The sequence below is a fragment of the Pristis pectinata genome, chromosome 1 (assembly GCF_009764475.1).
Source record: "Pristis pectinata isolate sPriPec2 chromosome 1, sPriPec2.1.pri, whole genome shotgun sequence".
In the NCBI taxonomy this organism is placed as follows: domain Eukaryota; kingdom Metazoa; phylum Chordata; class Chondrichthyes; order Rhinopristiformes; family Pristidae; genus Pristis; species Pristis pectinata.
In genome coordinates, this window is record NC_067405.1 from 84625414 (window position 1) to 84653123 (window position 27710).

General features: G+C 42.5%; 1 protein-coding gene across 1 annotated transcript in view; it reads left to right on the top strand.

Annotated features, from left to right (window-relative positions):
• The window catches only part of wdr21 (WD repeat domain 21), a 60554-nt gene that overhangs the window by 16165 nt on the left and 16679 nt on the right, over window positions 1-27710 (top strand). Inside the window, exons 4-10 of the mRNA XM_052041779.1 lie at window positions 527-681; window positions 951-1033; window positions 3491-3587; window positions 5978-6124; window positions 10377-10426; window positions 17932-18011; window positions 24960-25055. Of these exons, the coding sequence (XP_051897739.1) occupies window positions 527-681; window positions 951-1033; window positions 3491-3587; window positions 5978-6124; window positions 10377-10426; window positions 17932-18011; window positions 24960-25055 (708 nt within the window). The remainder of the gene's footprint in view (window positions 1-526; window positions 682-950; window positions 1034-3490; window positions 3588-5977; window positions 6125-10376; window positions 10427-17931; window positions 18012-24959; window positions 25056-27710) is intronic.

Genomic DNA, 27710 nt, shown 5'->3' on the forward strand with positions numbered 1-27710 from the left:
CTGTAGCATCAGTGGTTCTTGATTTTCAAGATTCTCTTTCCCTCTTTGCTTCATCCATTCCAGCTTCTTCATGTGAGTGAACACCGCTTTTAATTACAATTATTATTGAAATGGACAGATATTCCTTTTAGCAAAGTCGCTTTTTTTTGTATCATCTACCATGAATCCTTTCGTTCAGAACGAAGGATTTAACATTTGTTCCCGAATCAAACTGATCTGTTGAGTATGCTGCCTGGACCAAGCCACTCTCCCCATTCTCCAGGTGTGCTGATTCAGGTCACTGCAGCCAGAACGGATGCTGAACATAGAGTTCAGCAGCATAACACAGAGGCTCTGTCTTTGACAATCAACACATCAGGAGGTCAGCATGACCTTGGACAGGCATCCAAATTGAAGTGTTGAACCTCCAAATCCAACGGCCGGTTGACGCCAGTGGTTGTAACTCCTGCATCAGCTGTGCAGGCTTAGAGGAGTGGTGTCCGTGTCATCGTGTAATGATTAACATGTCCCTCTTTTGTGTGTCTAGAGCTGCCTGGATTTTACTATGATCGAGAAAAGAATAGATATTTTAGGCTACTACCTGGACATAACAATTATAACCCTCTTACTCGGGAGGCAATTAACCAAAAGGAAATGGAAGAAAAGCGTTTGAAGATGTTGGATGAGGATGCTACTAATACGGTAATCCTCATCCACTTGGAAATGTCATTTTACAAATGGATTATTTGATGGTATGGAATTGTGATGCATAATTTTGGCCTTTACCCTAGTTATTCTTCTGCAGTCTTGGGGTCACTAACTGTACTCCAGTGGTAAGCCCTGTGCTCCCCATGTACCTGAATTAAGCTCAGAACAATGTATTTACTAACTTACCTGTGAAGTGCGCTTAAGATCTTGAGTGTGACAGACAGTGAAGCCCGCTCATCAGACTACCAACTTCTTTTAAACAGAGGGTCGCACGAGTGGGTATGGACTTTATTTCGCTATTACGGAAAAGACATTGCGGACTAATGAACTTGCAATCATATTATTGGTGAGTAGGTTATAATTTTATTACAATCCCCCTTCCCCTCTCCCTCCCTCCCTCTCCCCCCTCCCTCTCCCCCCTCCCTCTCCCCCCTCCCTCTCCCCCTCCCTCTCCCCCCTCCCTCTCCCCCCTCCCCTCTCCCCCCTCCCTCTCCCCCCCTTACCCCCCTCCCTCCCTCCCTCTCCCTATATTTCATTTCACACATTCATATTTTCGTACAACAGAGAAAGAGGCCATTCAGCCCAATGAGGCTATGCCAGCTCTTAGAGCAATCCGACCAACCCTGTTATTTCCCGGTAACCTGTTCCCTCTTTCATGTTCTGAGTCTCCTACCATTGTTTTAATTGTACAATAACTAAATATTAAAGAAATTTGATTTGATATAATGTGCTTCACAGGAATGATATCAAACTAAATTTGACACTGAGCCATACTGAGTTATTAAGGGAGAGAACTAAAAATTTAGCCAGAGCTTTGTGTTTTACAGAGCGCTTTTATTAAAAAAAAGATGAAGAGGCATAGAGATTCGGGGAGTATTTCCACAGCTTTATAGCTTGGCAGTTGAAGGCATTGTCATCAATAGAGTGTGTCAGGAGGAATGTTAAACAGGCTATATTGATGAATGAGAACTTAATATTGAAAAACCACTGTACTGGGAGTCAAAGTAACTAAGCAAGTGTAGAGGTCATTGGTGAGTAGGACATTGTGACTTAGGATATTGGCAGCTGGGTCTTGGATGACAGCAGGGTTGCAAAGGATAGGACGTGGGAGACTAAGGATGCATTGGAGTGATGTAGAAGTAACAAAGGCATGGATGAATTGAGGTATGTGGCAAGTGAAGTAACCCATATGGGTGACATATGATACCATCGTTGTAAACAGTCTGGTTCAGTCTCTGTTGCCAGAGAGACAGATGGAGTCAGGAAGCAAATAAAACTGCCTCAGAACTGGGGAAAGAGTGGAGGGTTTTACAATTTCAAAGCAGAGCTGGGGGCAAGAGCGAGCTGTATGAGAAAAGACCAGATGGAGATTGGTTAAGACAGATCAGGCGATAAGGAATATGATTACTGACCACTAAGGAGGCATTTTATAGAAACAAGGTCAGAAGGGGACATAAGTACGTTGATGAGAAATGATGAGAGAACAGTTTAATGGTCATTTCAGAAGTTGCAAAGTGCCTAGACAGAAGATAAGATATAGTTCGTCTAGTTTACTTTCAAAGCCAAAGTCATGTTTATTGTCGTACACACAAGTACGTGCATGCATAGATGCAATGAAAAACTTAGGAGCATCACAAGCACATAGCATCAGATAAGCAACGTTCACAAGAAAAACATAAACATAAATTACACACAATTTTTACAAGAAAGAACAGAACTAGGACAAAAAAAAAGTCCACTGGAGCACAAAGTGATTAAAGTGGTAATAGTGTTGCTATACTGAGGTAGTGTTTAGGGTTGTGCTGTTTGGTTCATGAACCAAATGGTTGAAGGGAAGTAGTTGTTCTTGAACCTGGTGGTGTGGGACTTCAGGCTTCTGTACCTCCTACCCGATGGCAGCTGCGAGAAGATAGCATGGTCTGGATGGTGGGGATACTTTGTCCCTCACTTTGTCAGTGGAGGAGGCTGCACAAAGACAGAATGAGAGTGGGATTGAGAATTAAAAAGGAAGCTCAGGGTCACACCTGCAAACCCAGTATTTTCTGTTTTTGGGACAGGTGGAGTCAACAACTAGAGAATAGACATCATGGTCAGGATGAAAGCATTGAGGGATAAAGGTGTGGATTGCTCTGAACTGCCCTGTTTGTTTTTAATCTTTGCATTTTGCTGATTTTTTTGCTTTCTTGTTTCTTTGCAATTTAAAACTGAATCGCAAAACCAACAGTTCTAAAATATTTGTAATTGGCCTTTAAATAAAGAAATATAATTTTTTTCATTAACAGAAGGGAGCTTGAGTTTCAGAAAGCCAAACCACTCTTTGCTAATCATATCTTAAGGTGTTAATAACTTTTGAATGGGAGGCTTTAATGAAAAGTTAAGAGTGCTTTCATTGGGAAATGTAACAAGGCAGATTCTCACACTCATTTAGACCTTTAGCGTTGTATTTTGCCACTGCAAGTTCATGTTTTTGGGCAAGAGCTCATTCCCCATCTCCTTTGACCATCCTTTTATTCTTCATTGTTGTACAAGAGACTTTGGGTTTTCTGTTGTTCTGTGCTAATCTATTCTCTCAATTTTTCTTTGCTATTTTTTTCAATTATCCTCTACACTTTGTCCTGGTACCAGCAAAGTCCTTGCAGTCTGTAAAATAAATTAGTTCTTTTGAGATGAATCCTTAATATGAAGAAGTTCACTCAAGAAGGATTTCATATTATTGATGTTGGACAATAATCCATATTTTTTCCTCACTTCATATTCTCTACCCCAACCCTACTACATACCTACCACGGAACACTTTTTGCAGGCATGTTCATGAACTCAAGATCAGTAGGATGAGGAGGAATAAGCTCGAGATTCAAAGTTCAGATTCTTCCAGCACAAGTAATTTTGGAATGATTTTAGTAAGTTTGAGAAATGAAATTATTATTTTTGCATGCAAGTTCATTAATGTTCAATAATTGTACTGATTGTTTGTACCTTTGCTTATTAAGATAGTACGATATTAAGTGCTGCTAATAAGATTCTGCTCAACTGCTTCAGTTGGCACCAATAGAGTTGGGGATTGGATTACCCTTTTTCCTGATAAGTATTGATGGTTCACCTACTGATACAGGGTTTCCCCATTCTATATCACTTCATACTTTGGCATTTTAATTCAGTATAGGAGGGTGAAAGATAATCAAGTGTGGTTCCTGAAAACATTTCTAGCAGAGTCAGAAGTTTGGAAGTAAAGCTTTTAAAAAAAAAAGCAGAAAATTATATATTCATGTAACTACAGGGTCTCCCAGGTTACAGAAGACTTATGGAAATCCAACTTCAGCAAATTTTCCCATAAATTTTTTAAGAATTTTTCAAGAGCTAATTACAGAAATGCAAATGTCTTCAGGGGTTATGGAATAAGTGCAGCAGCTAGTTAATTCAAAAGATAATCAGTCTTCAAAAAAAACTTTACATATAACCTCTCCACAGTAATCAGCCACGACTGTCTGTTAAGAATGCAGCTGCCACACCGGGAGGCCACTTAAGAGACTTGTTTTGGAAACTAACATGGCAAATTTCTTTTATTAACACTTCTAAAATACTTTATCAAACAATGTAGCATTTATTGATACTTTAAGCCCATCAAAATCGAATGTGGGATCTTCTGATTCTGTACCATTGTAACTACAGAAGGGAAGACAATAAATAAATGTTCATGTTAATTGACCCTCATTTAAAGTTTTTTTTCTGACTTAGGGAAGGATAGGTTTGCAGACAGTTCTCGGGCACGGAACTCTTATGTAAACCGGGGACTGCCTGTATAGGCTTATCAGTTTGTTATCAGTCACTTTTAGAACTTCCGTTTATTGAATGTGGAAGTCATTGGCAGAGCCAGCATTTATTATCCATCCCAAACTGCTCTTGAAGGTGAGCTGCAGCCTTGAAATGCTACAGTCTGTGCAGCGAAGGAGCTCTCACAGCTGTTGGGTCGAGAGTAATAGGATTTGGACCCAGCAACAATGAGTCTGTATAGTATGCAACATGCTTGGAAAATGTATTAGTGATATAATATCTCATCTAGAAGCATAAATAAGGAATGTATTTGTATCATTTAATTCCAGATTTTTTGAGTATATTGGTGACTGATTTAATGAGGAAACCCAGTGAACATTGTCTGCCTGATCTTTTTAAAAAGCTGTTGATAAAGTAACACACACGAGACTTCTCAACTAGCTGCTGGAATTAGCTATATGTTAGCTGACGGGACGCAGAGTGATTGTGGGAGGATTTGGATCTATCTGGAGCCCAGTCACCAGTGTAGCTCTGCAGGATTTAGTATTGGGTCTGTGGCTCATCATTGTTTATGTTAAGGATCTGGATGTAAGTGATGGAGGCACAATCTGCAGGTGTACTGATGATGCTGTCCATGGCAGGGTGACTGTGGATGATCCTTGACTACAGACTGACCTTGCCCTGCTGGGAAATTGGGCTCACGGCTGGTAAATGATGTTTAACTTAGAAATGTGCTGTTCTTTGCATGTGAACAGAGGGAATGCTGAACAGTCGGCACCGTACACCAAAAGGAACCAAAACAAGCTTCGAAAGGAAGGACATTTGAGTGTTCTAGTGAGCACATTTTTAAAGGTTCATGGGGAATACTGTGAAAATAAGCAAATAAGGTGTCAGGAAAAGATCCACCTTTCAACATCAAACCCTGAACTGGCTCAATACAATTATCAGTAGAAACAATCTACGATGTAAGCACAATCTGTTCCCTTCCATGCCAAGTTACGGTACTGTGTTGTAGAATCTTTTTTTTGGCCTTTCTAGGTCACTAATTTGCAGTAAACTGGGATTTAGTCTTGTGACCTTTGTATCCTTTCCAAAGCCTCGGTAGGAGGTTGAAAGGACACACAATGCCAAGTGTGGCTCCACCAAAGTCTTGTTGAAAGACACATAGAGCACTTTTGCACTACAGTTGAAAAATATTGGAGATTTAGAAAATCTGAAATTAAAACAGAAAAGACTAGAAATAATCAGTAAATGAGCTAGCATCTGTAGAGAGAGAAACAAAGTGTTTCAGATCAATGGTCTTTCACCAGTTATGGTGAAAATCCATTGAAACATGACATAGTTATCTCTTCATAGGTGCTGCCTGTTCTGCTGAATATTTCCAGCATTTTCTGCTTATGTATAGTCAATTGCTGAATTTAAATATTTATTGCATAATTGTTTTGTCTGGAAAACGTTAGAATCAAACGTTAGAACCAAGTCATTCCAAAAGTTAATGGTGGTGTTCTGTGCTTCATAGGCAGATTCCAATTGTGAGCGGATATTTGTTGTAAAAAATGATGAGACTGGCTACAAATATGGAATTATGAATCTGGAGGGATGTAGGAAGGGATCCGGCCTAATTTCTGCGTCTCTGTGCGATAATCTCTACTCTACGTTTCGCAAGGTTTGTTGCTACTTTTTTCTTCAAGTTAAAATAATTGTAAAACAATTTTGTAACTTTGGAAGCTTGGTTAATAAATATGAAGCAGTCTCTCACTTCTTTCCTTTGTTTATGACAAAGGAGTGGGAGAGGAAGAAATTGGTAGGATTTTTTCCCCTCTCCATAGCCTTTCACACTTGATCAGCATCCTGACCAAGATGTTGACCTTCAGATTTACCTCAGGACTCTGAGGCCCGCTGATAAAGTATATTCTCACACCTCTTCTTATAGCAAATCTCTGTGACTTTATCAGACCAAACCCAAATCCTATCCATGGTGTTACCTCACAGATCAGTAAATTGTACATAGAATGTGCAGGCAGAAGTGGCCATTCAGCACAACCTGCTGCGGCATGTTTATGCTCCACATGAGTCTCCTCCCACCCCTACTTTCTCCAACACCATGAGTCCATACTTCTTTTCCTTTTTCCCCTAGGTTTCCCTTGAGGCACCTTTGGTTATATCAGCTACTCAGTTTTCAACATCCTAACCCCTCCCCCCCCCCACATGGGTAACAATATTTCACCTAAATTCCTCCAAGGATTTATTAGTTGTGCTTATATAAGAGAATTCACTCTCCATATTCCCAATCCTATCTGATTCTCTGCAGATTGGTTTTTGCTTTGGGTGTTTCAGTATTGCAGCAGGTTTTCTGTCCAATTTTTAGATACTCCCCTTGCCCCACCCTAAATAAACCTATACTGAGGACAGAATTTATGGCCAGTTCCACACCTGGTGGCAGCTGAGAGGTTCATGTAGAAATTTCCTGGATTAATGCACTATCTGCTTCCTCCTCTGTCCTCCTTTGCTAGCATGCCATTTCTGACTAGTTACTTTCCATAAGAATGATTAGAGTGTTGGTCAGGCTTGTGCCTCAGACTTTCCTCAAATTATTAAGTTAATTGAAAGTTCATTGAATCTAAGAGTCATGTTTGCATCACCCCTCATTGATAATGCGATCCTGTTTGACTCACTCTGGTCCTTCCCAACAGTCATCCAGATTTCCTCCCTTAATGTAGTTACTCAGTTTCCTTTGAATGTTACAACTTAATCTACTTCCAGCACCCTTTAAAGGCAATGTGCATCAAAAACTTGCAGTGTTTATATGAAAACATTTTCACCTCTCATTCTTGTGCCAATCTATGTCTCCTACTTACCAGTGCTTATGATATGAGAAACAATTCCTCCTTATTTACTCTATCACAAGAAATACACGCAGGAATAGACCATTTGGTCTCTTCAGACTCCTCTCTCATTCCATAAGATCTTAGCTGATCTTTTACCTCAGCTCTGCTTATCTGCACTAATGCCATATCCCTTCATTCACTTCAACATTTAAAAAATCTATAAATCTCTTTCTTGGTTATACCCAGCAAGTGAGCTTCCATTGTACACTTGAATTCCATAGAACCATAGAACAATACAGCACAATACAGGCCCTTTGGCCCACCATGTTGTGCTGACCTCAAACCACTCCTAAGACTATCTAACTCCTTCCTCCCACATATCCCTCTATCTTAAATTCTTCCATATGCTTACCTAACAATCTCTTGAACTTGACCAATGTATCAGCCTCCACCACCACCCCAGGCAGTGGATTCCATGCACCAACCACCCTCTGACGTCTCCCTCGAACTTTCCACCCATTACCTTAAAGCCATGCCCTCTTGTATTGAGCATTGGTGCCCTGGGAAAGAGGTGCTGGCTGTCCACTCTATCTATTCCTCTTCATATTTTGTATACAAAATATTCCAAAGATTCTGGGAGAAGAAATTTCTCCTCATCTCTATCCCAAGTGGCTGACCCCTTCCTTCGAGACAGTGACCAGCCAGGGACGCACTAACCTTGCCTGCTCTGTCAAGCCCTGTAAGAAATTTCTACAGTTCAATGAGATTGCCTCTCATTCTTCTAAACTGCAGAATGCAGGCCTCATCTGCTTAATCTCTCAATAAACAACAGGCCCGTCATCCCAGGAATCCATCTGATGAACTTTTGTTGCACTCTCTCGATTGCAAGTATTTCCTTCCTTGGGTAGGGACACGATATTCCAGACTTTGTCTCAAGAGGGCCCGATGTAATTGGAGCAAGGCCTCTGTATTCTGGCGTTCCATTGGCCTCCCTAATTGCTTGCAGAATTTTCATGTTAACTGTCAGTAATTTTTATACAAGACACCCAGGTCCCTCTGAACACCAACCCTCTACGACCTCTCACCATTTAGAAAATACCGCCCCTTTTTATTATTTTTTACCAAAGTGAGTGACCTAACATTTCTATGCATGATGTCCCATCTGCCATGTCCTGGCCCATTCACTTATATTGTCTGTCAAAAACTTTTAAACCCCTACCAAGTCCCTCTGTGGCCCCCCTGTGTAGGGAGGACAGCCCAGCTTCTCAGGTTTTACTATGTACCTGAAGTTCCTCAAGTTTGTTAACATTCCACTAAATTTCCTTTGTGCCTCTCAAGGCAATCATCATTTGTAAAGTGTGGTGTTCGGAATCGGATGTAATATTGTAACCCTTTTTTGTCTAGCAATGTATAAACGTTTGGTATAAAGACTTCCTGACATTTGTACTGCCTCCAGCTAGAATGCCAAAGATCTCGTTTGCCTTTCTGACACCCTTCTCCATTTGTTCTGCTTGCTCTAAAGACTCAGACATGTACATATCCCAGCTCTGTATTTGCACACTCTGGATAATTAGCCTTGTATAACCTCTCCTAATTTTTCCTTCCAAAAAGGATCACTTCACACTTTGACAAACTTCCATCTGCCATTTTGCCAATCTGTCCTCCTGAAGTCACTTATTCCCCTACTCGCTGTTCACCATGTTTCCAAGTTTTGTGTCAGCTGCAGATTTTGAAATTATCTCCTCTACTTGGGCCAAGATCATTAATATATAACAGAAGCTGCTGTGGTTCACTGTAGTTTGATAAGCAACCTCTTGCCTTTCCTTTCTGCTTTGTCTCCTAGCTAGTGTTGAATCCACGCAAACACTCCACATTTAATCTCATGGGTTTCAATTCTATTATGTGAAACCATACTACATATTGTACCCTATATCTTCTTATGACACGGAAGGAAGCCATTCAGCCCATTGGGTTTATGCTAGCTCTCAGAGCATTCCCATCAATCCCATTTCCCTGCCTGTTTCCCTGTAACCCATTCTCTCTCATATGCCTGTCAGCTCTTCCCTGGCTCATCTGTTATAGAGGCAATTTATAGTGGCCAATTAACCAAACAGTCTTTGGGACGAGGGAGGAAACCTGAGCACCCAGGGGAAACCCATGTGGTCAGAGGGAGGTCACCTAAATCCACACAGCCAGCACTGAGGATCAGGATCAAACACCAAATGGCCTATTCTTCCTCTACTCCTTTGCTTGGATCTGCTTGCCTGCTGCAGAAACTCTCATCCTTGAATATTCTAAACTTGAATGGAGTTGTACAGCATGGAAACAGGCCCTTCAGCCCAACTTGTCCAAGCCAACTGTGTTGCTTAGTCTGCCCACGTTTGGCCCATAGCCCTCTAAACCTCTCCTATCCATGTACTTATCTAGATGGCTGTTAACTGTTGTTAATGTGTCTACCTCAACCACAATTTCTGGCAGCTCATTCCAAATTCGCACCACCCTTTGCATGAACAATCTCTCACTTCTGATCTTAAACTTATGCCCTCTTGTTTTTAGCACCCCCTCCCTGGGAAAAAGACTATGTGCTTTCACCCTGTCTATGTCCTTCATGATGTTATACACCTCTATCAGGTCACCCCTCAATCTCCTACGTTCCAGGGAATAAAGTTCTCGTCTTGTAACCTCTCCTTGTAATTGAATTGAATATTTTCAATTCTCATGCATTTGCGCTCCAGTCTTCTACCAACACAGACCTCTGGTTATCCAAAACTCTGCTGCCCAAGTCCTAATATACTATGTTTATATTGACTTAAGTCAATAATATACTATGGCTGTAGGCATAGAAAGTGCTGGAGGTGGTCTGTGTGTGAATGGTTTTGAGATGATATTTAATTAGAAATTGAATCAACATCATAAATGACAAAGTTACTTTGAAATTAGCTGTGAGTGAATTTTTTTAAAATCATGCTATGTAGTCTCGAGTGCATTTTGATTCTGATCATTTTATTGCAACTATTTCCCATGTGGTAACAGAATTGTTACAGCACTAAACAATTGAAATCTCTTAATTTGCCAATTGTTAATTTTCAGGGGACCTCAATTTGTTGGGCGTCTCTCACTGGACACGATTCTCATGTCTTGTATCCTTTTAAAACATGCTAAAAGCTTGATAGTTTTTTTTTATTTTAAAAAATATGTGTGAAGGAAGAAACAGTACGAAAACAAAACCTTAGCATTCATGGTCATTACATTCAGTAGTGTAAACTTAAAAAACACACAAACGAACACAGCACCATTGCCACTCACGTGGCTCCCTGAGGTGATATCCCTTTCATTGTTTGAGGGATTTCCCACCCAAATCTGCCGCCTTCTAAACTCCAGTGGATGCAGGCCAAGTCTATCCAACCTTTCCTCATAATATAAACTGACCATTCCCAGTATCAGTCAAGTAAACTTCTTCAAAACTACCATTGCATTAATATCCTTTCTTAAATGTTGAGAATAATTCTGTACACAGTCCTCCAGATATGATCTCACTGATGCCTAATATAACTGAAGCATGATTTCCCTGTATTTGTATTCAATTCCCCTAGCAATAAACCAAAACATTTTGTTAGCTCTCCAAATTACTTGCAGTACCTACATACCAGCCTTGAATCATGCACACAGTCACCCAAGTCCCTTCACACCTTTGAGCAATCTCTCGTCAGTAAGAATATTATGCTTTGTATTTTTCCCCCAGAATGGACCATTTCACATTCTCCCACATGATGCTCTCTTTGTCAGATCTTTTGCCAGACCAGCAATATACTTCCAGATCAGGGTGACATGCAACTTGGAGGTGGAGGTGGGAGCAGGGAGGTGAGGGAATGGAATCTGCAGGGGTGATGTTCCTATAAATTTGCTATTCTTGTCTTCCTTGGTGGCAGAGTTGAGAAGTGCTGTTGGAGCAGCTAATGTGAGTAACTGTAGTGCATTGTATAGATGGTGTACACCACAGCCAAGGTACACCAGTGATGGGGGGAATGAATGTTTAGGGTGGTGGATAGGGTGCCAGTCAAATACTTCATCCGCTACATCAACGACTGCATGTTGCTGCTTCCTGAACTTGTGCAGAACTCAGTTTTATCACCTTTGCTACTAACTTCCACCCTGTCCTTGGGGACAGGGTAGAAGTTAGTAACAAAGGTGATAAATTCACTTGGACCCTTTCTGACCCTTCTCTCCCTTTTCTAGATCTCTTTGTCTTCATCTCAGGAGAGAAACTAGAAGAGGTGGTGGAAGCAGATACAGTTACAATGTTTAAAAAGCATCGAGAAAGATACTTGTACAGGCAAGGCACAAAGAGAGAAATGAGCCTAGTGCGGGCAATTGGGATTAGCGTAGATAGGCATCATGGTCAGCATGGATGAGGTGGGCTGGAAGGGCTCACTTCCGTGCTGTGTGTTTCTATGATTCTATAAATATAACCTGCCTCTTGCTTGAATGTTATCTGGGTCTTGCCGCACACAGGCATGGGCTGCTTCATTTGCTGAGGAATTATAAATGGAACTGAACGTTGTGCAGTCATCAACATCTCCCCATTTCTGAGCTTATGATGGAAGGAAGGTCACTGATGAAGCAGCTGAAGATGGTTGGGTCTGGGACTCTGCCCTGAGGAACTCCTGCGGTGATACCCTGGGGATGGGATGATCGATCTCCCAACACCCATAGCCATCTTCCATTGTGTGAGGTCTGACTCCAACCACTGGAACGTTTTCCCTTTGATACAAATGGACTTCAGTTTTACTTGGACGTATCAATGCCAAACTCAGTCACATGCTGTCTTGATGTCAAGGACAGTCACTCACTTCCTGGAATTCAGGTCTTCGGCCCGTGTTTGGACCAAGGCTGTAATGAAGGCTGGAGCCAGGTGATCGGAGCAAAACCCAAACTGGATGTCAGTCAGCACGTTATTGAGGAGGAAGTGACACTTGCTGGGACTGTTGATGATGCCTTCCATTAATTTTCTGAGTGAACTTTTGTGAATGCAGGACAATTATCAACATTATCAAGTTGATGCTAGTGCTGGAACTGTTCAACACCCTGGTTTAGAGTCTTAGAACGTAGAACAGTGCAGCACAGGAACAGGTTCGTCGACCCACGATGCTGTGCCAAACTAATTAAGTTAATGACACCTAATTAAACATCCCTTCTGCCTGCACATGGTCCCTATCCCTCCATTCTCTGCACATTCATGTACCTATCTAAGAGCCTCTTAAACACCTCTATTGTATCTGCCTCCACCACCACATTTGGCAGTGCATTCCAGGCACCCAGCACTCTCTGTATAAAGGAAAAATCTTGCCCCGCACATCTTCCTTGAACTTTCTCCCTCTCACCTTAAATGCATGCCCTCTAGTATTAGACATTTCAACCCTGGGAAAAAGATACCAGCTGTCTACTCTATGCCTCTCATAATTTTATAAATTTCTATCAAGTCCCCTGTCAGCCTCCAGTTCTCCAGAGAAAACAACCCTAGTTTGTCCAACCTCTCCTTATAGCACATGCCCTCTAATCCAGACAGCATTCCTTTAAAACTCTTCTGCACCCTCTCCAAAGCCTCTTTAACCCTACCAATGAAGGCAAACATATCATACACCTTTATTATTAAGGGTCCTGCCATTAACTGTGTATTTGATCTCCCAAATTGCAACATCTCACACTTGTCTGTATTAAACTCCATTTGGCATTTCTCCGCCCATATCTGCAACTGACCTATATCCTGCTGTATCCTTTGGCAATTTTCTACACTACCCACAACACCACCAGTCTTTGTGTCTTCTGCAAACTCACTAACCCATCCATCCATGTTTTCATCTGAGTCATTTATATAGTATATCACAAACAGCAGAGGTCCCAGTATGGATCCTTGCGGAACACCACTGGTGATGGACCTCCAGCCAGAATAAGTCCCGTCGACCACTACCCTCTGTCTTCTATGGGCAAGCCAATTCCAAATCCAAATGGCCAAGTCACCATGGATCCCATGCATCTTAATCTTCTGGATGAGCCCTACCTTGAGAGACCTTGTCAAAGTTTTTGTGGTCATCATTACTATTGGATTGTTGTTAAAACCCAACTGGTTGACTAATATCCTTCGGGCAAGGAAATCTGTCATCCTTATCTGGTCTGGCCTGCATGTGACTTCAGATCCACTCTAAGTGATTTGATCTTAAAAATGCCCTCAGACCACTGACCACAGTTCCAACAGACCACTCATTTGTTACCACTTTCCCTAGGGGCATTTACCGATAGGCAATAAATTCTGGCCTTTCTAGTGATGCCAAGATAGTGAATTTTATTTTTTAAAAGTCTGGTGTTCTCTCAGATGTTTCTTGATATCTTGTGGGGTGAATTGAATTGGTTGGAGACTGGCTTCTGTCACGGTGAGGGTCTCAGGAGGAAGCTGAGATGGATCACCCTCCCAGCACTTCTGGCTGATGGTGGTTGTGAACGCTTCAGCCTTGCCCGCTATCGTTGACAGTGTTCTCAGAGCCGCCTCCGCCTTCTGTTAGTTGTCCACCACCATGCAGATGAGGAAACACTGCAGAGAGAACTACCATCATAATATTATCATGCGTGAAAAATACTTCCCCTGGTTGAGGAGCCTTGAACTTGGGGTCAGAGAATAAGGGGTAGGGCCATTTCTGACTGAAATAAGTAGAAATTCCTTCAGAGGGTGGTGGATCTTTATAATTCTCTATCCCAGAGTGCTATGGAGTCATTGAGTTTCTTCAAAACAGATCAATAGATTTCTGGTTATGAGAGGAATCAAACGATATGGCAGGAAAATGCTGTTGAGGTTGATCAGGGATGACCTTGTTGAATGGTAAATCAGGCTTGAGGGGCCGAATAGCCTGCTCTTATGTTCTTAAAGGATAAGAACATAAGAAATGAAAAAGTGCAGAAAAAGTGTTTCCTTGTTTCTCTCCTGTCCCAGATCGGATTTTAAAATGCACCCAAGCAATAGATGGGGGTACCCCAAGGATGAGAGGTGGTCTGTTTACAATAAAAAATACTCAGGGTGCTAACTGCTGCAGCCACAAAACTGCTACCTGTTCTTGGATATCCTCAACTCTTTAAAAGGACCAGCCCATGACGTTATCAGAGATTTATGGGAAGGTGTGATGGTTGGGTATGGTTAACATATTTTACTGAGTGTGAACAAGTGAGGCTTTCATCCAGAAAAAGATTTAGACCAGTCTTCAGATATCCTTACCGTGGAAAGTTGTTGGTTAACAGGGAGGAAAGCTTTACACTGTGGGCATGTCAGTTGGGTAGAAAAAAGGCAAATGGAATTTAATCCAGAGAAGTGGAAGGAAATGCAACCACAAGGGAATATTCATTAAATGGAAGATATTCAGTGGTACCTTGGAACGTTCTTAAAGGTAGCAATAAGATGGTTACAAAGGCATGCTTTCTTATAATAGCCAAGCACCAATAAAAGAGCAGGGAGGTTCTGCTTGAGCACCATGTACTGTTCTGGTCACCAAGTTGCAGGAAAGCAATGGTTACACTGGAGAGGGTGCAGAGGAGATTTATGAGGATGTTGCCAGGACTGGAAAATTGTAGCTGTGAGTCAAGGTTGGATAGGTTGGCGTTGTTTTCTTTGAAACAGAGGAGGCTGAGAGGAGACTTGTTGTATAAAATTTTTAGGAGCCTAGATAAACAGGAAGGGGTCAAAAATTAGAGGCCAAGCTCTGAAGTAAGTGATAGAAGAATCAAGGAGATGAGGAAAATGTTTTTACTCATAGAGTAGCGGGGGTCTGCAACCCTCTGCCTGAAAAAGTGGTGGAGGCAGAAACCCTTGTCACATTTAAACAGTACTTTGATATGGACATGAAGAGTCCACAGGACTACGGACCCAGTGCTGGAAGGTGAGATTAGCCTAGGGAGCTATTTTTACTGGCATAGATACAATGGGCCAAATGATCTCCAGTGTGGAAAATTTTCAATGACTCCCTTTCCTGTAGAATTCTTTAATTTTAAATATCTAGATTATATCACCCCACACCCTACTGAATGGGGAAAAAAACAAGCCAGGTTTGTGCAACTTACTGTAATTTAACCTGTTAAGCCCTGGTGAGTTGGCACTGTGATAGTTATATTGTTCCCAGAATTCAGTGCCCAAACACCATGCGCTAACTGAGGCTCCGAGTCTCGTGTTGTCACTTTCCAGGTGAATACCCAAAGCATGTAGAACAGCAAACAATCTGCTAGAGGAACTCAGTGGCTTGAGCAGCACATGTGGAGGGAAAGGAATTGCTGACGTTTTGAGTCAAAAGCCTGCAATAGGACAGAGGGAAGATAACCAGTATGAAGAGGATAGGGGGAGTGGTGAGAGGCGCCAGAGGTGAGTGATGGACTGAGGAAGGATGAAGGACGGCAGGCAGATCGAGCCAGATAGGGGAGGGTTGGAGTTGGGAGACAGGCAGGTTGATGATAGATGGAGGCAGAGAAACCAAAGGGCAGATGGGGCGAAGTGTGGGGTAGGGGAGGGTGAAGGTGGAGACTGCTCCTGGGGGATGATAACCTGGAACACAAAGATGCTGAAATCTGGTAAGGAAGGTGATAATGGGAGCCATTAGGGGAGAAGTGAAGAGCAGACGGAACCAGAACCAGATGGGGAGGGAACGGTGGGTGAAATGTGTAGCTGGATGGAACCAGGAGGGGGAGGGGAATGATGGGCAGCTCGAGGGGTGTATGGGAACAGAGTCAAAATTAGGAGTACCAGAGGAGGATCAGAAGGAGAGAGAGACCCCTGGTACTTTCCCCTGCAGTTGCAGGAGGTGTAACACTTGTTCTTGCACCTCCTCCCTCACCACCATCTAGAGACCTAAATAGTCCTCCCAGGTGAGGCAAAGGTTCACATGCACCTCTTCCAACCTAGTCTACTGCATTCGGTGCACCATGCACCTGTGATCTGTCCGCAATCGCCATCCCAAGCTGCCAGTCGGATGCTGTCTCAATTCCTCTTCCCATTCCCACACTGACCTGTCCATCCTCAGCCTTCTCCACTGCCAGGGTGAAGCCCAAGGCAGACGAAAGGAACAACACCTCACGTTCCACCTGGGTAGTTTACAGCCCATTGGTATGAACATTGAATTTTCCAGTTTCAGGAAACCATCACATCCAGTGTGTTATCTCCTCTCCCCCCCCCCCCCCCCCCCACCTTTCTCTCTCTCCTTTCAGTCCTCCCAATTTTCATTTCCCTCTCCCTCTGCAGAAACTTTCTTATCCACCATGCAAAGGAAATTAAAAAATAATCAATGTATTAGACGTGAAAACCTTGGCACAAAAAAATTAGGGCTGCTCTTTGGCCATTTGCATTTCATTTCATGAGCGGTTTTAACTTTCAACAACATTTCTATGTTGCTTTCTGCCTGCAGTGTATAGAAATATCTGTTACTGTTCAGTGCTAGAATTAATTTTTTTTAAGAAATTAAAGTGGAATTAAATTTAATACATTACACTGTTCGGTAAACTGGTTCAGTTGAACACTGCCATTGTTAAAACAAAAGTGAGCATCAGGAAGAGTGCATTGACTTTGTATGTTTAACTTTGCAGGTTTTAAAAGTGAAGGGTATATTGCTACTCTATATTTGGATAAGAAATAAAATAATTCCACCTAAAAATAACTTACACATTTTTCTCTTGACTGTTTGCTAAAAAGAGGTACTTAGAATAGCTTCTGGCTTTCTCAATGAATCCCCACATACGTGCCTTTTTTTTCTTGTCTGGTTTAACTATTTATAACATGGTTAACATGATTCCTGGTGGTAAGAATATTCTAATTAGTCACACCAAATAATGTCAGAGCTTTAATTATCTTTTACAATGCAGTGTAGATCAAGACCATCAGGTACGAGTTTCAATAATTTAGAAGGGGATGATGCACCAATTCTTGATCAGATTGGTAGCTGAAGTGGTTTATAGAGGTTTCTTAAAGAGGGCTTGGAGGAGTTTCAATATAGAAGACTTCAAACTTTTGCAGTTTTACTGTTGAGGGAGGTTCAGACTTGTACTACTGAACTTCATTGTTATATAGAAGAATTTGTACGATGCTAAGAACTTATGGGGAGGTGGGAAAGTGGGCACTGAGCAATGAGGAATGATTGTTAAATGACACCCACATTCATCTGCAGGATGGTTCAATTAATAGAAGAACGTCAGAGACAGAAGAGGGAGTTGGTAATGTCTGCTCCACAATTCAGTATGATCTATTACCTCAGTGCCACTTTCCTGCAGTAACCCCATATATCTTCATTCCCTTAATATCCAAAAATCTGATCTCGTCGTGAATCCTTGCAAGGGGGATATCTATCCTTTTAAAAGACCTGTACTGCAGGATCCCCAGTTGTTGGAAGGGCAGAAGCTGTGCTGCTGCAGGCTGACTGTAGTTTGTTCCAATTCTAATAAATCAGTTCCAGTTCCTCCATAAAAAAAGAGGCTGATAATTTAAGGAGCAGGCTACAGCTGTGTCACTGACTGACCAGGAATGAAATAACAGTTAATATTAACCTGGGAGTAATTTTTTCCATAGGTTTGTCATTGTATTAAGTGTATTATAATGCTATTAATTTTCCTTAAACTGCTGTGTCAGGCTTTGTCTTACAGGTCATGCAGATACCCCAGGAAGTATCAGCCTGCTTCCGACTTCAATATTTAGTAACTCAAGCATGGGTAGGGATCATTGTCATACATTTACTTAATGGAAAAGTTATCAACTTGTAATTTTTCCCAAAGCTATTTTTCTCTTCAACTGCATTTTTCCTCTTTATTGTATTACCTTGTTTATTGCACACACAATATCTGGTGACCAATGAGAATAGTATTGTTTTCCACATCTACACCAACACCTGTCTGCTGTCTATAAATTGTCCAACATCCAATACTGGGTGAACAGAAGTTTCCTCCGATCAAGTATTGAGAAGATGAAATGTGAACTGTTTAGTCCCAGTGCAGACTCCATCACTTTGCCACCAACTCTGTTTCCACTCCTAGCTCCTGTCTGAACCTCATTTAGAGTGATTGCAACTCTGGTGTCATATCTGGCTGAGTTGAGTATTGACATCTCACCTGTGCCATCACCAACCCCACCTATTTCTACCTCTGTAGCATAGTCTGACTCAACTCCTCTTCAACTCTGCCAAAGTCCTCTCTCATGCTTTTGTTACGTCTAGACTTGACAACTTCAGAGGTCCTGGCTGCCCTCCTTCATTCTATTTTCAATCAACAAGGTCATTGAAAACTCTGCTGCTCCTGACCTAGTTAGAGGACTGGAAGATTGCAAACGATACCACTGATTCAAAAGAAAATGATAAACCAGTTAGCCTAATGTCAATGGTGGACATATCATTGGAAAAAAAAAGAAATGAGGAACAGTTTACATCACTGTTTAATGACAGTCAAAGTGGAGGGAAGCAAAGGTTACGTACGTTTGACTTCCGTGTGAATTATTTGAGGAGGAAGCAAGGAGTATCTCTGATACTATCATACTTGATATGGTGTGCATGAATTTTAGCAGTTGCCTGTCAAAGCACAATGTAGCTGAGTGGGGGAAAGGAAAGGGTAATGGGTGATGGTTGTTTTAATGACTGGAATGCTGTTTGCAATGAAATCTCACAGGATTTGGTGCTAAATCTCTTGTGTTTGAAGAATATCTCAATGCCTTTGTGTGTATGATTAGGCTGCTTGATATGGTGCAAGGGTGATAGTGAGGGAGCAAGTTGTAGACTGCAGGAAGATTGCAATGATGGATCAGGTGGATACAAAAGTGGCAAATGGAATCCAGTTTAGTGAACACAACATAGGAGCAGGAGTAGGCCACTTGGCCCCCCAACCCTCCCTGCTGTTCAGTATGATCATGGCTGATCTATGCTGGCCTCATCTCCTCTTTTGTGCCAGTTCCCCTTGGCCCTCAATCTGTCAAATATTTTAACTGTCTCCACCTTCAAAACATCCAGTCATCCAGCCTCCACCACCCTAGGGGCAGGGAGCTCCAGAGATTCACCACCTCTGGAAGAAAAAATTTCAACACACCTCAGTTTTAAGTGACCGGCCCCATATTTTGTAACTATGTCCCCATGTTCGTGATTCTCCCACTAGTGAAAACATCTTAACATCTACTCTCTCAACCCCCTTGGAATCTTGTATATTTGAATGTTGCCTCTCATTCTTCTAAATTTCAAGAACTACAGACTCAAACTGTTCTCTTGATAGGACAACCCTCATCCCAGGAATTAGTCTGGTGAATCTTCTATGGACTGCTTCCAATGCTACTGTGTCCTTTTTTAGGTAAGGAGTCTAAAATTATGCATAGTACTCCACGTGTGGCCTTGCTATCCCTGTCCAATTGTAAGAACACCTCCCTATTTTTAAGCTCCTAACCCTTTTGCAATAAAGGCCAACATGTTTAGCTTCTTAAGTACTTGATCCACCACCTAGATCCTTCTGAACTTCACTTGTTTTCAATCTCTCTCCATTTACATAATAATCCACCTTTTGATTCCTCCTACCAAAGTGTATGACCTCACACTTCCCCACATTAAAATCCATTTGCCAGGTTTTCCCCAATCACTCACTCTAACTATATCCCTTTGCAGAATCACGATGTCCTCATCACAACATGCCCTTCCACCTATTGAAATTATGCATTTGGGTAAGTCACAAAGCAAGGGAGTACACAATGAGTGCTAGATTACTGATGAGTGTAGGGGAGCTGACCTGGAATGAATGTCCACATATCCCTGAATCAAGCAAGGTAGATAATGGATTGAAGACCAATAAATTCCCAGGGCCAGATAGTCTGCTTCCCACAGTACTTCAGGAAGCGGCCTTAGAATTAATAGGTGCACTAGTGGTCATTCTTTGGACTCTAGATCAGTTGCTACAGATAGGAAGGTAACCCCATTATCTAAAGAGGTAGAGAGAAAAGAGGGAATTGTAGACCGGTTAGCCTGACGTCACTATGAGGAGTAATGTTGGAGTACATGTAGTAGCAGAACATGTGGAAAATAGTGGTAGGATTATTCAAGTCAACACAGATTTATGAAAGGGAAATTTTTTGAGATGTGAGTCGTGATGTGGTGTTCTAGGACTTTCAGAAGGTTTTTGACCAGGTCCCACATGCGAGAGTATTGTGCAAATTATAGCAGTTGTGATTGCGGATAATGTGCTAACATGGAAGCAGGCTGGTTGGCAGATGGGCAACAAAGGATGGGAATAAATGGGTCCAGTTTCCGGTTGGCAGGCGATGATTAGTGGGGTACCGCAGAGTGCCAAAAACAGGGAGGCAGATCATTATCTGAACAGTGATGTATTAGGAAAAGGGGGAGGTGCAATAAGAGCTTTGTATCCAAGTAAGTAATTACACAGATGCAGCAGGTGTGCTGGCTGTCATAGCAAAAGGATTTATCTTTAGGAGCTGGGAAATTGGACAGGGCCTTGGTGCGATCATACTGTGAGTAGTATGTGCAGTTTTGGTCTCCTTTTCTGAAAAAGGATGTTCTTGCTATGGGGGCAGTTCAGTGAAGGTTCACCAGACTGATCCCTTGGATGGCAGGACACTTGTATGAATGGAGATTAGGACGATTGGGTTTATATTCACCAAAGTTTAGTGGAGTAAGAGGACACCTGATTGAAACTTATAAAATCCTGACAGGATTGCACAGACTAGATGCAGAAAGGATGCTGCCAATGGAGAGCAAGTCCAGAACCAGGGGTCATAACCTTAGGATTTGGGGCAGGCCGTTTAGGAGTGAGATGAAGAGAAATTTTTTCACCCAAAGAGTAGTGAACCTGTGGAATTCTCTACCACAGAAAGCAGCTGAGGCCAGATCACTAAATATATTCCAGAAAAAGTTAAATATAGTTCTTGTGGCTAAAGGGATTTGGGGAGAAAGCAGAAACGGGGTACTGAACGTGGATCGAGAAACAAACTGCTGAAGGAACTTGGTGGGTCAGGCAGCGTCTGTGGAGGCAGAGGGATGGTCGACATTTTGTGTCGAGACCTTACATCAGGTTTGAGCAGGGTCGTGACCCAAAACGTCAACTATCCTCCAGCAGTTTGTTTTTTGCTCCATATTCCAATGTCTGCAGCCTCTTGTGTCTCTACTAAATTTGGATGATCAATTGGAACAGTGGAGAAGGCTCGAAGGGTCAAACTGCCTATTCCTCCTATTTTCTATGTTTCTACATAATTTAGGGAGAACAGACAGGAGAGGGATCTTCTTGCCAGCTAATATATCGCAAAGAGCTGGAACTAGGAAACTAGAAATACGGCTGACTGATGCATTCTATCAAATTTTTAGTGCTGCATATACGTGGTATATATGTGTGTGTGGTAAATTGCTGCGCTGTAGGAGGCATGTTACACCATTGGTTATCTATTACTTTTCCAATTAATTTGGGTTCCTTTAAGGCCATGTGACTGATTGTCGTTCATTAACATTGTCCATGTGGTCTGCCCTTAGCCAATGGACCAGGACTTTCTGTATTTTGCCTTTTCCAATTGGAAACACTCCAATTATGGGGAAGATGTTGGAAACTGCAACAGCAAATGCAATGTTCGATGGGAGATCTTCAGATCAGCATGACCCCCAGTGCAATAATGGAATGTAGAAAACTTACAATAAAGGAGGAGGCCATTTGGCCCATCATGTTCATGCCTGCCAAAACATAACTCCCCAGCCTATTTCCAGCACTGAATCAGTAGTTCATTCATGTACTGTAAATGTACAGAGTGATCTTTGATGTACAAAGGGATCTTGGGGTCCAAGTCCATAGTTCACTGAAAGTAGCCATGCAAGTAGATAGGGTGGTATAGAAGGCATATGGCATGCTTGCCTCCATTGGTCGGGTCATTGAGTGCAAGAGTCAGGAAGTAGCGTTGCAGCTGTATAAAACTTTGGTTAGGTCACATTTGGAGTAATGTGTGCAGTTCTGGTCACCCCATTACAGGAAGGATGTGGAGGATTTGGAAAGGGTGCAGAAGAGGTTCACCAGGATGCCGCCTGGATTAGAGGGTATGTGCTATAAGGAGAAGTTGAACAAAGTTGGGTTGTTTTCTGTGCAGTGTCGGAGGCTGAGGGGAGACCTGATACAAGTTTATAAGATTATAAGAGGCATAGATAGAGTAGACAGTGAGAATCTTTTTCCCAGGGTAGAAATATCAAGTACTAGGGGACATGCTTTTAAGGTGAGAGGGGGAAAGTTTAAAGGAGATGTGCAGGGCAAGTTTTTTACATGGAGAGTGGTGGTGCTTGGAACAGGCTGCCGGGGATAGTGGTGGAAAGGATACAATAGTGGTGTTTAAGAGACTGTTAGACACATGAATACACAGGGAATGGAGAGATATGGATCATGTATAGGCAGAAGAGAATTAGTTTAATTTGTCATCATGTTCACGCAGATATAGTGGGCTGAAGGGCCTGTTCCTGTGCCGTACTGTTCTATGTTTCTGCCTTTCCCACCTTTTCAGACAAGGAGTTCCTGACACTCCCCACCTCTGGGTGAAAATGTTTCTCCTCATCTCTCCTCTAATCTTTCTCCTAATTCTGTACCCCCTGGATTTTGACCCCTCAGCTAAGGGAAGTGGGTCCTTACTATGTATTCGGCCTACGGCCCTCATAATTTTATATACCTCCAATTGTCCAGTGATGATGTCGTGGTCAAGTTTCTATCCTAGTAACCCAGAGGTCTGGGCTAGCAATCCAGGGTCACGAGTTCAAAGCCCAATTTGGAAGGTGTGGAAATTAAATTTGGATAATAAGCCCAGGGTAAATAACTAAAACTAGTATTAATAATGGTGACCACAAAATTACAGGATTGTGATATGGATCACTAACATCTATCCGGGGAGGAAATACTGCCATCGTAAAATAACCAGACTGCAGCAATGTAGATGACTCTTAACCAACCCTTTGAAATGGAACAGTAAGCCACTTAACTATATCAAAATTGCTGCACTGAAACAGAAAAAGGATTAAACCCAAAGGGAAAACAGTCCAGTGACTGGAGTCATACCATGCGCAGAGGGAAATTGTGGGTGTTGGAGGTCACTCACCCCAGCCCCAGGACATCACTGCAGGAGTTCCTCAGGGTGGTGTCCCAGGCCCAAACGTCTTCAGCTGCTTCATCAGTGACCTTCCTTCCTTCATAAGCTCAGAAATGGGGACGTTCACTGAAGACTGCACGATGTTCACTTCCATTCACAACTCCTCATACCTGAAGCAGCCCATGGCTGCGTGGAGCAAGATCTGAACAACATTCAGGCCTGGACTAATAAGTAGCCCGCCATCCCGACTTGGAAAAATATAATTATTCCTTCCTTTTCATTGGGTCTAAATCCTGGAACTCCCTTCCCAACAGCACTGTGGGAGCAGCTTCACCAGAAAGGCTGCAGTGGTTCAGGAAGGGGGTTCATTGCCACACTCTTGTGGGCAGTTAGGGATGGGCAATAAGTGCTAGGCTTGCCAGTAATACCCACATGTTGAAAAATGAAAAAAACATCTCCCTTCATTCATCTCTATTCCAAAGAAAACAACATCAACTTATCCAATCTCTCCTCAAAGTTAACATTTTCCAGTTCTGATATCAGCCTCAAATCTCCTCTGCACTCTCCAGCACAATCACATCCTCCCTGTAATGTGGTGACTGTATTTTACGTAATTAAACTACAGTCTCACAAGTGTTGTATACAATTCTAGCGGAACTTACATGCTTTTAAATTATGTGCCTTTTCTAACAAAGAAAAGCATCCCAATGCCTTTTAGCCACCTGTCGACCTGTCCTGCTACCTATCTGTGGACATACACTGCAAGGTCCCTCTGTTCCATCAAACCTCTCGATATCTTCCCATTTATTGTACATTCCATCGCCTTGTTGCACCTCCCCAAACACATTACCTCGCACTTCTCTGGATTAAATTCTATTGGCTACTTCTGTACCCAACTGACCAAACCACCTAGATCACCCTGCAGTCTAAACTTCTGCTCTTCCCCGTTAACCACATGGCCACATTTTGTATGGACTAAACAGTAACTGGTATATCTAAAGTCAAATAATTCTGAATTTTAAAGAGTTTCTCTTTACTGAACTTGGACATCTGCAGAAAACTGAATTGAGGACACACCCTGCTCCTGTATTTAGTTCAAATTTATTGTCATGGGTATTTAGCATTCGTTCCAAGTTAAACTTTTATTTGTTTATTTAGTAGATGTTATTAGTCTTGTTAAACAAACATTGTGGGCTGTGGAATGTGATCCCTCCAAATACTGGGTGTGAAATGGGAGAAAAAGGATTAAGTTTATTGGCTAAATTCCATCCCCAAGATGGCTTGGAATGCATCCATTTTTATTGGGCTGGATTACATGTGGAGGCCTTGGTATCTACATTACACAGACTTTGGAGCCCATGTAAATACCAAGGACAGACAAACTGAGCTGAGAATGTGTTTCGGATGAATAGATAAATGTTGTAATTGTATCCTCACCAAAGGATTCATTGCAGGGAGTTGCACTTTAATTAAATCAAATAGCAGGCAAAATAATAATGAACAGAAGTGGTTGAGATTACCGTGAAAACCTTTTTAGTGTAATTCACACAATTTCAATTTTATTGCATCTGCAGAGGAACAGCCAAGAATGTTGTGCAATTTTAAGAGTTCAACGGTCTGGACCTGCGCCTGGTGCTTCAACCCACAAGCTGACAAGTGCTTCAGTACAGGTAGAGTCAACAAATCATTAGTGAACCAGCTTCTCCTCAGCAGCTGGGAACAAAAGATGTATCTTTGATATGAGAGTAATGCCACATGGTGGCATGACTTTGTATTTTCTTCATTTGCTATCATCTTGAGACTAGTTAAGATGTATTTTAAGAGTATTGTATTCAATATTGAAATCAATGTGACTGTTTATTCCAGTCTAACATGTGTATTCCATCTCAAGTTCAAGTTTATGGCCATGGGCGTACATACCCAGGGTATAAATGCCATGAAAATTAGCTTTTTGCAGCAGCAGCACAGTACATTACAACATGACAAATATAAGTTAACATAAACTTAAATTAACATAAATTATGCATAATTTACACGGCAAAAATAAACATAACAACACTAGTGCAAGTTGAGAGAGAGGAAGAAGAAATATAGTCTGAGGTAGTGCTGGGGTTTCTTAGGTGGGTTCAAGAACGTGATGGCAGTGGGGAAGAAGCTGTTGTTGAACCTTGAGGTGTGGGCCTTCAGGCTCCTGTACCTCCTGCCTGATGGTAGCATTGAGAAAAGGGCATGGCCCGGATAGTGGGGGTCCCTGATGATGGATGCCTCCTTCCTGAGACGTCACCTCTTGTGGATGTCCTCGATGGTGGGGAAAGCCGTACCTGTGATGGAACTGGCTGAGTCCACCACTCACTGCAGCCTCTTGCATTCCTGTGCATTGGTGTTTCCATACCAGGCTGTGATGCAACCAGTCAGAATGCTTTCCACTGTACATCTGTAGAAGTTTGTCAGTCTTCGATGACATCCCAAATCTCCTTAAACTTCTAAGAAAGTAGAGATGCTGGCATGTCTTCTTCATGGTTGCATCTACAGTATGTGCTGGCCCCAGATAGATCCTCTGAGATGTTGACACCCACGAACTTGGAAACTGCCCAACCTTTCCACTGCAGACCCTTCAATGAGGACTGGTGTGTGTTTGCCTGACTTCCCCTTCCTTAAGTCCACTATCAGCTCCATTTAAGGTAACTGAGCCAAAATTACCAAGAAAGCTCCAGATTTAATCCCTACTTAAATCCCTACAGGCTGATATCAGTACCCAAAGTTTTTATTTTATTTATTCATTTTTGGGATGTGGGCACCACTGGCAAAGCCAGCATTTATTGCCCACCCTTGGGGAGAGGTGGTGAGCCGCCACCTTGAACTGCTGCAGTCCTTCCAGTGAAGATGCTCCCACAGTGCTGTTAGGGAGAGAGTTCCAGTAATGATGAAGGACCTGTGATTATATTTCCCAGTTGGAATGGAGGGGGACCTGCAGGTGGTGTTCCTATGTACCCGCCACCCTTGGCTGTAGGGTGGGTGAGTAACCACTGTTCATTCTGTAGATGATGTACACTATTGTTTAAGGTGGCAGACTACTTTGTTCAGGATGCTGTTGAGCTGCTTAAGAGTTTTTAGAGCTGTGCTTATCCAGCCAAGTGGAGAGTATTCCATCTCACTCCTGATTTGTAGATGGTGGAAAGTCTTTGGGATGCAGGAGGTGAGTCACTTGTTGCAAGATGGTGTTGATGATGGGGTACTCAATGATCATAGAACCATAGAACCATACAGCACAAAACAGGCCCTTCGGCCCACCATGTTGTGCCGTCCATCAAACCACCCTCACACTGTCTAACCCTTTCCTCCCGCATATCCCTCTATCTCACATTCCTCCATGTGCCTATCCAACAAACTCTTGAACCTGTCCAATGTATCTGCCTCCTCCACCACCCCAGGCAGTGCATTCCATGCACCAACCACTCTCTGGGTGAAAAACCTCCCCCTGACATCTCCCCTGAACCTCCCACCCATAACCTTAAAGCCATGCCCCCTCGTCCTGAGCATTGGTGCCCTGGGAAGGAGGCGCTGGCTGTCTACTCTATCTATTCCTCTCAATATTTTATATACCTCTATCATGTCTCCTCTCATCCTCCTCCTTTCCAGTGAATAAAGCCCTAGCACCTTAAGCCTGTGCTCATATTCCATATGCTCTAATCCAGGCAGCATCCTGGTAAATCTCTGCACCCTCTCCAACGCCTCCACATCCTTCCTATAATGTGGCGACCAAAACTGAAAAGTGTGGTCTAACTAGAGTTTTGTAAAGCTGCATCATTACTTCGCGGCTCTTAAACTCAATCCCACGATTTATGAAAGCTAACATCCCATAGGCCTTCTTAACTGCTCTATCTTAACTGCTCTAATGTTGAGTGTCATGGCTAGGTGTTTAGATGCTCTCTTATTGGAGGTGGCTGTTACCTGACATTTTTGTAGCATGAACATTACTTGATGCTTTTAAAAATTTTATTTATACAGCACGGTAACAGGCCCTTCCAGCCCAACAAGTTCGCGCTGCCCATTTTAAATTCGTGTTAACCTACCCGTACGTCTTTGGAATGTGGGAGGAAACCGGAGCACCCAGAGGAAACCCACACAGACACGGGGAGAACGTACAAACTCCTTACAGACAGCGATAGGAATTGAACCCAGATCGCTGTTGCTGTAATAGCATCACGCTAACCGCTGTGCTACTGTGCCACCCAGCCCATACTTTATCAGCCCATACCTGAATGTTGCCCAGATCTTTTTACATGCAGACATGAGCTGTATTATTTGTTGAGGAGGTGCAAGCG